This window comes from Pyrgilauda ruficollis, unplaced genomic scaffold (genome assembly GCF_017590135.1).
Source record: "Pyrgilauda ruficollis isolate IOZ18807 unplaced genomic scaffold, ASM1759013v1 scaffold74, whole genome shotgun sequence".
In the NCBI taxonomy this organism is placed as follows: domain Eukaryota; kingdom Metazoa; phylum Chordata; class Aves; order Passeriformes; family Passeridae; genus Pyrgilauda; species Pyrgilauda ruficollis.
The window spans coordinates 2,527,466-2,543,379 of NW_024529266.1; the positions used below are offsets into that span (position 1 = coordinate 2,527,466).

Genomic DNA, 15,914 nt, shown 5'->3' on the forward strand with positions numbered 1-15,914 from the left:
AATACCACACATGCACACTCGTGCTTCTTTACTGGTGTAACTATGATCCTACACAGATGTTTTATAAATTTGCTGTCTCAGCATTAAAAAATAAGTGCATCAAGTTTCTTTGTACATTCAAGTCACTTTCTAAGGCAAATTGTCTACTGTATGTACTCCCGACCGCTTTGGTATTTTGCTTCATTTAATCGACAGTGGACATGGGTGTTCAAGCATGTGGACTGGTCAGTTCTGGCTGGAGTGAGTGGGCTTTCGCTGGAAGCATGCCTTAGACCAACAATTCTGCATGTTGTAAGGTTTTATACTTCTGGATGGGGTGCAGGCTACATGCATATTTGGCCTATGGTTGTTATGGTGTGTCAGTATGCAGAGTTCAAATTAAAGTGGAAAGCTGCTGATGAGTGATTAGGTCATACATCCCTTCCTAGCCATGTTCTCTTTCATTTTATGTTTGAGCTAACTTAATTCTTTAAAAAAAGGATCCCCATAGTGATAGCTCATATTGATAAAAATTCAAAACTTTCTTCTCATGTGAGAACATAAGCAGACTGTACTAAGCGATACATCTATTGCCATGAGACTAATGCAGACCTAATAATTTACTACTTTCTCCTCCTACCCCGCTCTCTCTTTCTCTCTTTGTGTTTCTTTAGAGGGCAAATGCCTCTACCTGGCAAAAGTCAATTAGGGTTGCTAGTGCATGGTTTCAAAACGTTCAGTGGAGATGCAACTGGATCTGTATTTTTGCAGTAATTTGTACTCTACTATGGGAAGACTGTTATTTTCCCTTAGCAACCAACAAAGACTGAAAAATATATTAGTGATTTGCATCACTGTGACACAGTATAGCATTTGGCAGGTGTATAGTTCAGCAGTTGAAATAGATGACTTGAATTTTCAGGAAAGGTGTTTTTATACTGAAGAATTTCTGGAAACAAAGTTTAATCTTGTAATGCTCGGTCTTGTTCTTACAGTTCAATCTTGCATGCAGGAAAAGACTCATCTTGCATAACAACAGTGCTGCTGCTTGCCAAAACCATGATGTTGAGATCCTGCTGTTTCTCATGGGTCTCTTGATACCATTCCCTCATCACTTCTGAGTCATGGGTTGGGATTAAAGTCACCTGCAATATGAAATAAAAGTCCTATTGAATGGACCACATAAACAGTTGGTACGCAAAATGTCTTTTTAAGAAGCCCCAAAAAGTATATTTCCCTTTTGGAAAGAGTGAATTTTTATGCAATAAATACTTGACTAAATGGATGGATAAAAAGAAATCAACATGTAGGTAAGGCAGAATGACTGAAAATAAGGTTTATGAAAATAAAATGTTGGTTTTGTAAGGTGCTGTTATAAATAAATATGTAGTTCTTGGCTTTCACTATTATGTATTGGCTTTTTCAAATTATTGTTAATCATTGCGATTTTGATATAGTACAATTTGTAATCACTTTTAAGTGCATTTAATATAGTATAATTTGTCAGCTTTTTCTGGCCAGTGCCTCGGTCCCTGTGTAACTTGTATATTTTAGTGTGACAAACATAAATTATAGTTTAGGCTTTTGCAAAATATTAAAGTGGATGCTATGCGTTACTTTGCAGAAGTAACTGTAGTTGCAGAATAATAATTAATGCCTTTATTTTTGTAACTAACTGACAGAAGTGAGAATAAGACATGAATTTGTGAAATAGGTAATGTTGATTTAAAATACTTGTGGAAATAGCTAAAATGGTCTGCATGGTCAGATAACATTTGAGGAACAGATGTAAAGACCCCTGCCACTGACTCTTTGACTATTAATCACTGTTGCCTGCTGAAACCACAGAAGTGAGACACGACTCTCAAACTCACATCCATGATTACTGCACAGACTCTAAAAAGATGGGTCAGGGTTCGAACCAAGCTAAAGAATCCCCAGAACATGTAAACAAGTTTAAAGAAATGTTTGAATGTGTTTAACCTTTACAAATATGTATTTGACTAATGCAATGAAAAAGTACATAAGAAGACTTGCTATGATTAGCCAGTGTGCCTCTAGCTATGGCTATGCACCCATCGCTGTTTACTGTCCCTTTATCCCTTATTAAACTTTTAAAAATGTTGAAGAGTGGAGCTCGTTTCTCACAGTGCTGAGATGCAGCTTTCAAGAGAAGTATAACGTTGTAATCTGCACTGATAACTCTTCAGATTACAGACTGATATTTTGTTCACTTATTCATCATAATGGAAAGGCATTACATGCATTTTCACACATTTGGAAACATCAAGTTTCCAAATGCATGTAATTACTCTATAAAGTGTGAAACATTTCTTCCCTCCTTAAAACTGCAACAATGCCAAACTCAGATCATACATGTGGTGCAGTAAAATTATGAGATGGCCAGCTGGCCCTATAAGCCAGTTCTCAGCTATTTTATAAACCAGGAATTGGTCTGAACGGAGTGCAGTGCAGCTCTGTGCTTCACACATCATCAGTAGTTTCACTGGTGCCCAGTCTGGGGGTCTGCTGGGATTTAGGATTCTTCCTTTTGTTTCTTTCTTTCAAGGAATGTTCTCCCACACATGTTGGTAGGAGACAATAATGATGGGGTATTTAAGAGAGGCAAAAGAAGTTGCCATACCTCAGGGGAAGAGTGCAGCTAGCTATTCTCTTTTTACCTGGGGGTTTAGCTGGGAAGGACAGAGATACTGGGAGAATTGGTCTGGGTGAAAGGTGTTGTGTGCAGGTCCTCTTTCCTCTCATCATATTCTCCATTCCGAAGGAGGTTCCTGCCTTCCTTGGCACACATCTGTCTTTCAAACCAAGACAGGGCCCCATTCTCTGGCATCTGCCATCCCTGCCAGAGGTGCTCCAGTTTCTCATAGCTGAGAAAGGTTAGATTTCCAGGTTGAGATGAAACGAAATAGAAATGAAGAGCCTACCTGCATGTTACTCTCCCACTGCGCCTTGCCCTCCAGCAGGGAGTCCAGAACAGCCCTGCTTGGCTCCTCGGCCGCAGCGTCATTCCCGCTCACCACATAGTAGGATGACCGCACCCTCTTGAAAAACTCAACATCAACATTCTTGCTGTTGCTGTGGTTGGGAATGTACACCAGATCCAAATACACTGGAGGTCCTGGAGGCACTGCTGTAGATTTTGCCACCTTAGTATTCCCAGGTCCTGTGGAAACCAAACAGCAAAAGAATATATCACAGGCTGGTTAAAAACATGCATTTATTAATTAGTGTTATAACCACTGAAGTGAGATGTGACCAATTATGGAATTACCCTCCTACATATAATGACATGTTACAGCTTTGTTGTACCCCAATTATGATTGTAATGGAAGGAAAAACCTGAAAAACTGGAACTATATAATACAATAAAAAAATCACTACCTTATAACAAAAATTTGGCTGAACCTTTTCCAGTAATATACTACTATTATGCAACAATTACTATACAGGGCTGTGATTACTGAATTACCATTCAGTAAATGGTGCTATTATTTTCCTGATGAAGTGCAGCTTTTTGAAAGTCTAGGGTATGACCGATTGTAAAATCTAGTATCACACAGGAAGCCATGAAAATCTGAAGCTGTCCTGAAATCAGGTACACAGCAAGACATTATAGCAATTGATGTGCTCAGGCTGCCTTAGAGATGCATCAGAAAGCTACTACACGTGAGCACAAAGAGGGTCAAAGAGGAACTTGGAAGGAGAAAGTTGCCAAGCAATTCAAGAAACAGAGTCAAGTATTTGTCTGCCTGCTGTATCCTTATTTGCATACACAAATTAGCCACTTATTGCAAAAAAGTAGGGGGAAGCCTTCCTTTGCTGCTGTACATAGTATATACAGTACTTGCTCTAGGAAGAAGAGCTTCAGTCAAAATGAAGTGCAACATGTAAACACATTAAAACTATTACACAAAAAATCACATCTTTTGCTCTAAAATCATGGTGTAAACTAAAAATCAGGCTTCAGCCAGTAATTTTACCCAGATGATCAACATTTGTGGTTTATTAGCTTTCTCATGTTGATTAAGCTTGGTAAACAATTATCTGAGCAATATGATCAATTTAGGGTCAAACAGCTGAAGTGCTGCAGAAATGCACAGCATGAATAACTACATTGCTGCTTTGAAATGTATATTCTGACAGACAAATGCAAATGAATGGTGTGAGAAGGGAACAGTGGACAACCAAATACGGGGAACCTAAGGACAGTTGAATACTGGCTTGTTTGTGCTGAATCCTAGAACTGCTCCTTGTAAAAAAGCTTTCAACAGAACATCAGTCCTCACAGCAGAAAAATCAAAGTATCCCCCAATAGTCCCCAACAAGGTCTGCTGGAAAGAACAGATTACTGCAATACCTCCTTCAGTAATCTAATTCACAATTTTTAGCTATTTAGAATGTGCAACAGACATTCAAAAGTACAATAACTTCCTGTATGTTTAGTCTTCAGTGATGGCATAAAACCAGATTATGTGATGTATGTGCCTACTTCACTCAAAATGCTTTTACTAACGTTAATTTTTTTTAAATGCTGCTTTTAAAATCAATCCAGCAAAGTAATAAGAGCATCCAAAGAGAGACAGTAACTTTGCCTCCTCCAATATTAAATTGCATTAATTTATGTTAAAGAGAATTGTATCTACTTATTTCTCACAATGAATAAGGCTCCACCTTGCTACTGATTTTACTTCACCTACAAAAGTGGTACTTTCAGTTCTACTAGGTGGTTAACTGTTTAGACAGCTTGTATTAAATTCTTTCTATTTCATTACTCTCTGGGCAAACTGACATCAATTTTCTTAGATTATAGAAGTAGAACTAGTGACTTTCATGCATTTAAATGTGGCATTTAAATGCTGGATTTGTACTTAAAACCTGAACTTTCTTTGAGGATATGACACAAACCACACTCTCAGCTGATATAATGGCAAACTAACTACGCTGCAACAACTAAGCAAATCATAACAACAGGGCATTACTATTTGTCTTTACCTGTGGTTGCAGTCTTTGCCGACTTGGATGTTGTTGTATTTGCTGCATTCTTTGTATCCTTATCTTTCTCTTCCACTCGAGACTTCAGCTCTGGATTAGAGATATTTTTGGTTGCCTTCTCCACAGATTCCTTCTTTTTTGGAGAAGCTGTTCTGGAAATTTTGTCTAAAGATTCTTTTGTAGCTGGCTTTGGTGAAGCCACTTGTTTTGATTTACCATCACTTTTTTTAACAGGAGAAGATGACTTGGTCTTGGTACCCTGCTTTTTTGTCTTTGTCTTTTCTTTGAGGTCCTTCTTCAAAGGTTTGCCTAAATTCTGTTCAACTGGCAGAGCCTCTGGATCAACCATGGTAACATCAGGGTGCCTGGGGGAAGGGCTGCGATCCTGCATAGGGACAGGTGGTGGGTCAATGTGTTTGTAGGTAATTGTCTTGTCCGTTGGAATGGTTTCTGACTCATCTTCTGAGTCAATGTTAGCATCTGCAGTGATGGAAGGGCATTCCTCAGTCTCCGGGGGAACATCCGAATCGGTCTGAGATGGGGCAGACTCGCTCACAGATGTGGGAGGAGTTTCATCACACTGCCGTCCTTGCGGCTTTCCCCCAGAAGGAGGCTGAGCTCCCCCAGACTGAGTTAGTGGCTTCTCTTGATCTTGAGACTGTTCTTCACTTGCAAACCACTCAAGGGGATTTGGGTTGATAAATGAAGGTGAAAGTTCAGTTTTGGGATGTTTATATTCACAAGAAGACACAAGGCATAAGTCAACATCTTGACGGGATTCTGCTAACGATTTACTTGGAGTAAAATGTGCACTTGCTTCATAGGAATAGCCGGTAGCTTCAGGTGACCTCCCAGGGGTAGCTCTCCCAGTTGTCTCAAACGAGTAATCTGTGGCTTCAGGTGAACTGGAGGCTTTCTCAGCTGTCTCATAAGAGTAAGTCATGGCCTCTGATGACCTGGTGGTTCTCCCAGTTGTCTCATAGCAGTAGCCAACAGATTCTGGTGACTTAGAGGTTTTCCTTGTTGTCTCATAGGAATAATCCATAGTATCGGGTGATCTGGTAGCTTTCCCAGTTAACTCATAGGAATAATCTGTGGCTTCAGGTGATTTGGTGGTTTTCCCAGCTGTCTCATAGGAATAATCTGTGGCCCCTGGTGACCTGGTGGTTTTCCCTGTTATCTGATAAGAATAATCTGTGACCTCAGATGACCCCATATTTTTTGCAATTATCTCGTATGAATAGTCTGTACCCTCGGGTGACCTAGTAGTGTTCCTGGTGATCTCATAGGAATAATCTGTGGTCTCAGGAGACCTAGTAGTTTTTCTGCTTGTCTCATAGGAATAATCCATGGCTTGAGGTGATCTAGTAGATTTTCCGACTGCCTCATAGGAATAGCTGATATTCTCTGGTGACCTTGTACTTTTCTCTCTGGCCTCATATGAATAACTAAGTTCCTCTGGTGACCTGCTGCTTTTCTCTGAATCTTCTTTATCTGGGCTGAGCAAAGGTTCTGGACTGTGCTTTGATAGGGGTTCCTGATAACCAAAGGCTTTGACAGAAGACACTCGTTGTGACAACAAAGGTGTGTGACTAGCTGACACTGCTTCTGTGATTGCAGGAGGTGAATCTGGAAAAGTAGGAGAATACAGGGGAGAAGATTCCCTTGGAGTTAGTGGAGACAGGTCAGATTTTGGTGACAGCTTTTCTCCCAGGCTCTGCACCTTTTCTGAGGTAAAAGAAGAATGCAGTGACATCTCTCTGGGTGGAACACCACCTGAAAAAGCTTCCTCTGGCAGTGGTGAAGCTACCTGGGAAGGTGTGTGAGCTGATGAAGTTGAGGATGAAGCTTCAATTTGAGAAACTGAAATAATTTCTGAAATATCTTTCTCTTGAGAGTAAGATGACTGTTCCACAGGTGAAATCTTCTGTGCAAAAGGAGACTCCTGTGTATCTGAAGGGCTATAATCTACTTCCGTCGGTCCATTTTCAGAGATATGGTGTACACTACTGCCTAGAGCAGGATATTCTGGAGACTGCCTACTAAAATCCATTGCTAAAGACTGCTCAGGTGACTCCTGACCATATTCTACTGACATAGCTGACTGCTCAGGAGATCTGTGATCAAGCACTGGTGTTCTTGATTTTGCAGTTTTAGGTGAGAAATCTGGTGGAGAAATTGACATAGGCCTTGGGCACTCTTCTTTAGATGGAGACATTTCTGTTTCCTGAAAAGTTGTTGGTGTTTGTACAACTGACACGGAAAGAGAATCATCAACTTCAGTAGAGTGGGGAGAACCAACCTCAGCGTGCAAGGAAGGAGATACATCATCAGTAGTTGGTTCTGGAAATGAACTAGTAGCAACAGATGCTGTAGAGACAGAAGCTACTCCTTCTATATGGGAATAGGTGTCTTCTGCAACAACCTCATCAACGGGAGTTGCAGACTTGTCAGAGACAGTGCCTTCAGAAATTGACATTTTAGTATCTTCTTTTAAAGAGCCAAACTGACTGATATCTATTTGAGTTGGTGAGAGATCACCTGCTAACTTCCGCTCATCCAAGACCAGTGAAGACTGGGAGCTGCTAGGTTCTGTATCCTCCATTTTCCTTTCCAGGCTGAAGCCTTCCTTAATTACCATAAACTCCATGCTTTTTTCATCTTGTTTTTCTTGGAAGAGGCCCACAGAGCTTGCTTCAGAAGCTGGGCTCATCTGAACAGGTGATTTTTCTTTTTCAGGTTTCCCCTCAGAAGGACTTCCATAATCTCTGGTGGGAGACTTTAAATCAGCACTCAAAAATGTATCGTAAGTGGTCTCTGAACCTATCAGTGGAGGACTCCGCAGAGGTGAGAGAACCTTTTCAATGGGGGATTCTGAATCTGGCACAGGCTCATCCATGGGGCTTATTCTGCATTTTGCAGACTCATCTTTGTCTTCACTGAACTCAAAGCTAACAGGGGCTTCTGTTGACTTTTCACTGGTTTCAGAGGGCAGCTGACTGGACTTTTCATCAGTGGGAGACTGATAATAAGGTGTGTGGCCAGCACTACCAGCAGCAGACTGTGATGGAGATGCTACTTCTAATGTTTTATCTTCAGGGCTCGTGCAGTGCTCTTCAGCAACTTCCTGGTGTACATCAGGCAATTTAGCAGTAGGGACAGACTCAGAAGGAGCCTTGATCTCATTGGGAGTGAGCGAAAAGTTCACACTACGTTCACTCAGTGGTGTTTTGGCAACAGGCGATGGAGGGGACAAACTGTCAGCTGGACTCTTGGCTGAACTATGTTTTCCACCATCTTCTTGGTAGGGTTCTCTGATTTCTAATTTGTCAGTGCCTTGGATTTCACTTTCTCTTTGCCGGTATACATCTTGGAATGCAGATTTGCAGAATTTGTCTTCTTCTAATGAAGAGGGTGGTGAGATGGTGGAAGCTGAGGCATTATAATCCTTACCTTCTGTGGCCTCTGTCTTGGATCCTTCGGATAACCCATTAAAAGCATCTGGAAGTGGAGAAAGTTTAGCTCTGCTGAACTCTTGAGAGTAGAGTGATGTCTCATACTTGGTAATGTTCACATACTCCTGAGAGGGTGACTCGCTTTCCTCATTGTTAGTTTCATCACTCATAACATCTCGGGGTGTTGACATTTCATCCATTGGAGTTGGTTCACTGGATATTTCAATGGTGGACTGTGTGTAACCTGAAGTAGCAGTGAATTCCTCAGGTTGATCTTCTCTATTTTCTTCATCAGAAACAGTGGCTTCACTTTCTGAACCACCAGGCAGTGTCTCATCATGGATAGAAGAAGCTGGTTCAATCACAGGAGACTGAGACTCTGAGCGTTTGGTTGGTGTAATTATGAGTAGGCCATACTTATCCTCAGTTTCACCAGATTCTGCAGCTTTGTCTACCACAGCCATCACGTAATCTTCTTCAGCTTCTGTTTTTTCAGTTTCTTCTTCATCTCTGATGTCTTCTGCTTTGTCTTCCTCATCTTCTTCAGTCTCTTCAGTTTCTGCCTTTTCTATCGCTTCTTCCCTGTCTTCTTCAGCTCGTTCATCAGATGCCTCATAATCTGCCTTTTCAATATAATTTTCATCTTTAATGTTAGTATCTACTTGAGTCATTACTTTTTCTGAGCCACCTGGAATTTTTCTTGATTCTTCCACGTATGGTTTTGTGGCATCCAGTTGTGTTTTTTCTACTTCATTTTCATCTCGTTCTTCAGCTTCTTCTGTCTCTGCCTTTTCTTCATAATCTGCTTCAGATGATTCTTCCAAGCCAGTTCCCTCATCTTCAAACTTTTCATTGTCATCAACCTTGTGTTTTCCCACAGGTTCCAATTCTTCAGGTGTCTGTTCACACTCACCCTCAGCCTCTGTGGTTGTTATGCCTTCATCGGATGACTCAGCAGGTCCTTCATTATCCAGTTTTTCTTTTTGTACTTCAAAGGTGTCTTTTTGTACTGTGCCAGTGAGTTTCAGATCGTCCTTTATAAGTGCAACTTCAGATTTTGTTTCTTTTATTGTTTCTATCAGATTTTTCATCCAGTCACTGTTGGTAGTAGACCCTTGAGACTGTTCCTCTTCTAGTTCAGCTATCTTTCGCTGAAGCATGCTATTGATTCCTGGCAGATTGTCATCTCCGATGTGAGTGAGCAGAATGGAATCTACCCTGTCCAAGTGCCGGATAAGTTTCCAAAAACAAGATTTTCTTTCAGATCCTCCATTGATAAGCATATTGAATCCATTCACTGCGAACAATGCAGAGTCCCCTCTTCCCCCTGGAAAAATGTAACAGCAGGGTTTGGAGAGCTTCAAGAAACCTCCTGAGGTTGGAGGTTCCAAAATGTCGAAAGGTGATGGCACTTCTACTGATTCTGACAGATACTCTGTGAATTCAGAGAGTCCTTCCATCTCAGGCAATATGGAAGCTGAGTTGAGTTTAATGTTAATGAAGTCTTGAAGGTTGTGTCTGTCAAGGTTGGAATTTTTCCATTCTCCTTCCTCAGGGCAGAAAAGAGTTAAGCTGGCTTTGTTGGCAGGGTGTGTGGTGCTCAACAATTCACCAATCTAGGGTTATAAAACAAAAACACAAGAAGGTACACACAAATTTATTTTTAATGACAATTAATGCCAACAAATGTTTCCTGATCAGATAGATAAAACCTTTTTCATTTGGTTCTGCACTGGTGAGTCTCCATTCTACACGCTAAAGTAAGCTGGTATCACAATTATTTCACTGCCTTATTTTTCTAAAATACAAAGGAGGATGTTTTTTCTGGTCAGTACTGCCCAAAGGACAACAGGATACAAGGTTCCCCCTTCCCTCCTCCACACTTTATAGAAGGATGGTCCTAACTATTATACTGAGAGGGTATGAGGACTGTGGGGATAATGCAGCCTGAGCTGCCACTGTATGTCTCCCATGACATACAGGCTCTCCCAGCTGGTCCAGTCCATCCAGAAGAGACAGCCAAGTATCTAAAGGACAAAGTACAACCTCTTAACAGGCAGAGAGCAACTGCAACACAGAGGAGGCCAGCATCCTCCTCCGGGCAGTTGCCATCCTTTCTGCTTCTCTCATGGGATATATTCCACCACACCACTGTTTGTGCAGGTCTTTTTGTGGCTCCTGAAAAGCCAGTATTGCTCCTGGATTTATCAAGATTGGCTGCAGGAGAGTTTTTCAGAACAGTGATCATGAGATGGTGGAAGTCAGAATCTTGTGAGGAAGCAAAGCAGTAAGCAGGACTAGAATCCTGAACTTAGACCTCTTCAAAGAGCACTTGGAGGAATTCCATGGTTTAGGGTTCTGGAAAATATAGGGATCCAAGAGAGTTGGTCAGTGTTCAAGCATCCTTCCTTCAAGCTCAAGACCAGTATATTCCCATGAGCAACAAATCAGCCAAAGGAGTCAGGAGACCTGCATGGATAAGCAGGGAGCTTCTAGTAAATCTCAAATGGAAGGAAGAAATTTATGAGATGTGGAAAAAGGCACAGACCACATGGAAGAACTATAGGAACATTGTCAGAATATGCAGAGATGTAACAAGGAAGGTCAAGGCCCACCTAGAATCGAGTTTGTAAGGGCCATCAAGGACAGCAAGAAGGACTTCTACAAGTACATCAGCTGCAAGAGGAAGAATAAGGAAAATACGGGTCACTGATAAATCAGATTGGTCTCCTGGTCATGGAAGACTTAGAGAAGGTGGAATTACTGAATACCTTCTTTGCCTCAGTCTTTATTGAGGCCAGCCCTCAGATCTTGGAGATAAGGGAGGCTGGAGGAAAGGAAGAATTTCCTTGGTTCTAGGGGGTTGCATTAGAGATCAGCTGGGCAGACACAACATCCATAAATCCATGGGTCCTGATGAGATGCACCCACAGGTGCTGAAGTAGCTGGTAGATGTTGCTAAGACACTCTTTGAAAAATCATGGAGAAAAGGAGAGGTGGATGATGACTGATGACTGGAGAAAAGTCAGTGTTCCTCCTCTATTCAAAAATGGGAAAGAAAAAGGATCCAGGAAACTACTGGCCAGTCAGTCTCACTTCCACTCCTCGGAAGGTGGTGGAACAGATTATTCTGGAGGTATCACCAAGCAAATAAAAGAAAGAAGGTCATCAGGAGCAGTCAGCAAGGATTCCCCAAGGGAAAATCATGCTGACCAATTTGACAGCCTTCTATGATGGCAGGGCAGGACAGGTCAGTGAAGGGAGAGCAGTGGATGTTGTCTGCCCCCACTTCAGCAAGGCTTTGGACACCATTTTCCATAACATCTTCGTCAGTAAAGCTCAGGAGATGTGGGTTAGATGAACCGACAAAAAGGTGTATCAAGGACTGGCTGAATGGCAGAGCCCAGAGAGTTGTGATCAGCTGAGGAGAATCCAGTCTTATTCAAACTGTTTATCAACAACCTGAATGAAGGGATGGAATGCACCCTGAGCAAGTTTGCTGATGATACCGTGGGGAGCGGCTGATACACCTGAAGGCTGGGCTGCCATTCGGCATGACCTCAAAAGTCTGGAGAACTGAGAGGATGAATTTCAACAAAGGTAATTACAGGGTTCTGTACCTGGGGAGGTGTAACCCCAAGTACCAGTAACAGGCTGGGGGCTGAATTGCTGGGAAGCACCCCTGCAGAGAATGACCTGAGAATCCTGGTGGGTGGCAAGTTGACTATTTGCCAGCAAAGTGTCCCCATGGCCAAGATGGTCAATTGTATCCCTAGAGGATACCATTCCTGAAAAGCCAGCACCATTCCTTCCATCAGGAAGAGTACAGCCAGCACGCTGAGGGAGATGACCTCTACTCAGCCTTAGTGAGACCACACCTGGAGTGCTGTTTTCAATTCTGGTCTCCACAGACCATGAAAGACAAAGATCTACAGAGGGTCCAGCAGAAGCCACAGGGATGATGAAGGGACTGAAACATCTTTCTTAGGAGGTGAGAACATGGGAGCTGGGCCTGTTAGTCCAGAGAAGTCTGAGAGGTGTTCTTGTCAATACATATTAACTATCTCAAAGGCAGGTGTCAAGAGGATGGTGCCAGACTCTTTTCAGTGGTGGCCAGTGACAGGACAAAGAGCAATGGCCATAAGCTAAAACACAAGTTCCACTTCAAAGTGAGGAAGAACTTCTTTATACTGAGGATGGCAGAGCACTGGAACAGGATGCCCAGGGAGGCTGTGAAGTTTGCCTCTCTGGAGATATTCAAAATCCACTTGGACATGTTTCTGTGTCAACTGCTCTGGGTGACCCTGCTCTGGCAGGGGGCTTGAACTGGTAATCTCCAGACATTCCTTCTAACCCCTGTTCTGTGATTAAGAAACGAGTTAATACTTCAGATATGGAAACAACTGTAAGGTTTTGGGCCCCTCTCTCCAAGGAAGACACTGGGGAGCTTGAGCATGTTGAGAGAAAGACAACAGAGTTGGTGAAGGGCCTGGAGGGCAAGTCTGACAAGGAGTGGCAGAGTGAGCTGAGGTTGTTTAGCCTGGCAAAAAGGAGGCTCGGGGGATCTCACTGCTCTCTGCAATTGCCTATAAGGAGGGTGTAGCCAGGTGGGGGCTTGGTCTATTCTCACAAGTTACAAATGACAGAAGGGCAAGGAATGGTTTCAAATTGCACCAGAGGAAGTTCAGATTGAGTAAGAGGGAAAATTTCTTCCCCAAATGGGTTGTCAAACACTGAACCAGGCTGCCCAGGGAAGTGGTTGAGTCACCATCCCTGCAGGTATTTAAGATCTGTAGATGTGTTGGTGCTTGAGGGCAGAGTTTAGTGTTGAATTAGGAAGTGTTGGGTAAGAGATGGACTTGATGATCTTTGAGATTTTTTGCAACCCAAACAATTCTGTGAATTTGTTTTTTTTGTTCTTTGTAACAATTCTATGAATCTATGATTCTAAGTTTTGTACTTCTGAGATTCCAAGGTCCAGAGCCAAAGAAAGATCAAGGAAAAGAAATAGGAATAAAAATGCTCATCACTAGTTTGATTTAAAATTCATGGACCACAAAATTTGAAATCTAGAGTAATTCTATTAATTTTGACAGTATTACTTAATATTCTAGTATCAAAACCAACTGCTGCAATAAAGGCACAGAAAATACGACTTTCCATGCCATAGTACAAAGAGCCATTTTTTATTCCAGGGTTCTGAACTAAAAACCAGTATTTGATGGTACAAGATAAGTAGACAAACATGAAAAAGTATGACATATTTTACCTTATCTCAGTGTCACAGATACTTTCATTTGACTTTTTTAAACTGACAATTCAGTTAAATGTAGCTTATTTCTGTTCTACTTGCCCTTAAGAAAGAGACCACCAAACTTCTATAAAGAAGTAATTCAGATATAAAATGTCAGTGGAAAATGTGCCAGCATATCATCATGCAAAATATCATAACCTTCTTTGCAGAGATTCAGTTGTCAGTTCAAGATTTAAACAAGATTTAAGAACATTTTTCTTAATGATGATATAGATAACACTCCAGCTGAATAATTGGGAATTCTTGGACCACAAGCTGTATCAACAGAGGAAACTAATCTATGAAACATTAATGATGGTCAATTGTGTTGGATCTCTTTGGGCCTCTCTGTGTGTAGGTCTCACTTTTTTCTTTGTGTTATGTAACTTATTTTTTAGCATTCACCAAACATAGAACTCAAAAAAGATGCAGTTGCTGTTTTAAAAATACCAGTCCAACCAAGAGATAAATAAAGCCCAAAACAAATATTTTCTACCTTCCTGTATCCTTGTTATTGAATAGCTAAACCATTTGACAGGAGTATAAATAAATCTCACCCATATGTCAGATATGGCCCTATCTGAATGACAGCAAATAAAAAAAACAAAGCAGAAAGAATAAATGGAGAAAAGGCTGAAAAGGATAAGAACAATAAGGGAACGATTACTGTTGTTTATTGCAGAATTAAGAAAAGAGGGGAAGCAAAGATGACGGCTTTGAAATGGATTTAGATTGTCAAAAGTACTCCTTATGATATGTCTCTGATCAGGGTTGAAAGCACATTATTACGGAGAGCCAAATGTAATAAAAAAATCCTTTCCTCTGAATAAATAAATCCAAGTCTGTTGCATGCATAAGGAAATAAAACTGGAGTACAGACAGTTTCTCATAAAGAGCTTATTTTCTGTCTAGATAAAAAAAAAAAAACCCTATATGGTAGCACACTGGGCTAATGAATATACTGTGTCAAGGTTCGGGGTGAGTCCTCTCCAGTTTCCATTATACCATATTTGGTTTTCTGCTTCATACTTCTAAATTCTGACTTTTTTGCTCCTTAAAGTTGGCATGCATAATGCAGATGGTGTTAAGCCACTGGAAGTCCAGGCTAATGAAAAATTAAAGGAAGTTTATTCCAGGCACAGATTTTATCTGTTAAGAATAGCAAATTCAGTCATGCCTCAGGAAAAAAGTATCAATGGATTTGAATTTCAAATGATGACACTAGGGAAAAACAGTAACACAAAGATGTAGCCACTCCTCCAAATTCAAAACTGTGTAAGCAAAGAAATATACCTGTAAATCTGAATAAACCTTTTTTAAACATTGAGAGACATCTGTTGAGGAATGCTTGAGTTTTAAAGGTGTCACAGCCAGCGAAGACAAATAGTAAGTTGGCTGCCCAGAGAAAACGCGGTTATTACTTCCTACCCTGAATCACAAAGGTACAAAGAAAGACGTTCCTGTTCTAGCTGTTGTTGCAGAAGCAGGGGAATGGGACATTTCCACCTTCCCACATAAGATAAATTGAAAATCCTCTTTCAGGCTTTTCCTGAAGAGAGTTCTTCATGCTAGAGACAAATTTCTGAATTAGACTTTATACAAGTATCTCCTGAAGTGTATTTACTTATTTGCAAGCACTTTCCTTGACCTTAGTTCAGGTTTGGCTCAGTGAAGTAAAAATGGGCAGAGGCCAGAAACACTTACTCCCACCCTACATGGTCCTAGAATCGTAGAATTGTTTAGGTTGCCAAAGACCCTTAAGATCATTGAGTCCAACTGTAAATCTGGCACTGCCAAGTCCACTAGGATCAGGACAGCACAGTAATTCTTTCATCTCATCACCACATAGAAAACCAGCAGCCACTTTTTCTAGACCTTTTTCCTAATTATTTTTTTCAATTTTTAAAAAATATTGCACACATGAACTGCAGGATGACAACCATGATCTTTCTTTGGTTTTGTGAAAGCTTGCAGACACACTGAGACCCCAGAGCTTCAGAAACAATAGGCTGGAAGTCAGCACTTGCTGAGAGCCATGGCAGCTGGCTGGTGAGCACGCTGCCAGCCACAGAGATGAACCAAATGAGCCTTACTCATAGCCCATGGGAGTGTGTCCTGAACACCCACTACTGCAGCAATCCCACAGCATCTGCAACTCATGGCCAACCCCCCCC

The 15,914-nt window shown here is 41.4% G+C and overlaps 1 protein-coding gene across 1 annotated transcript in view; it reads right to left on the reverse strand.

Annotated features, from left to right (window-relative positions):
• Positions 1-477: 477 nt before the first annotated feature.
• The window catches only part of MAP1B (microtubule associated protein 1B), a 67,284-nt gene continuing 51,847 nt past the window's right edge, over positions 478-15,914 (reverse strand). The window contains exons 5-7 of the mRNA XM_041486183.1: positions 4,993-10,063; positions 2,925-3,163; positions 478-1,124 (exon numbers count right to left, since the gene is read on the reverse strand). Coding sequence (XP_041342117.1) covers positions 969-1,124; positions 2,925-3,163; positions 4,993-10,063 — 5,466 coding nt within the window. The 3' untranslated portion in view covers positions 478-968. The remainder of the gene's footprint in view (positions 1,125-2,924; positions 3,164-4,992; positions 10,064-15,914) is intronic.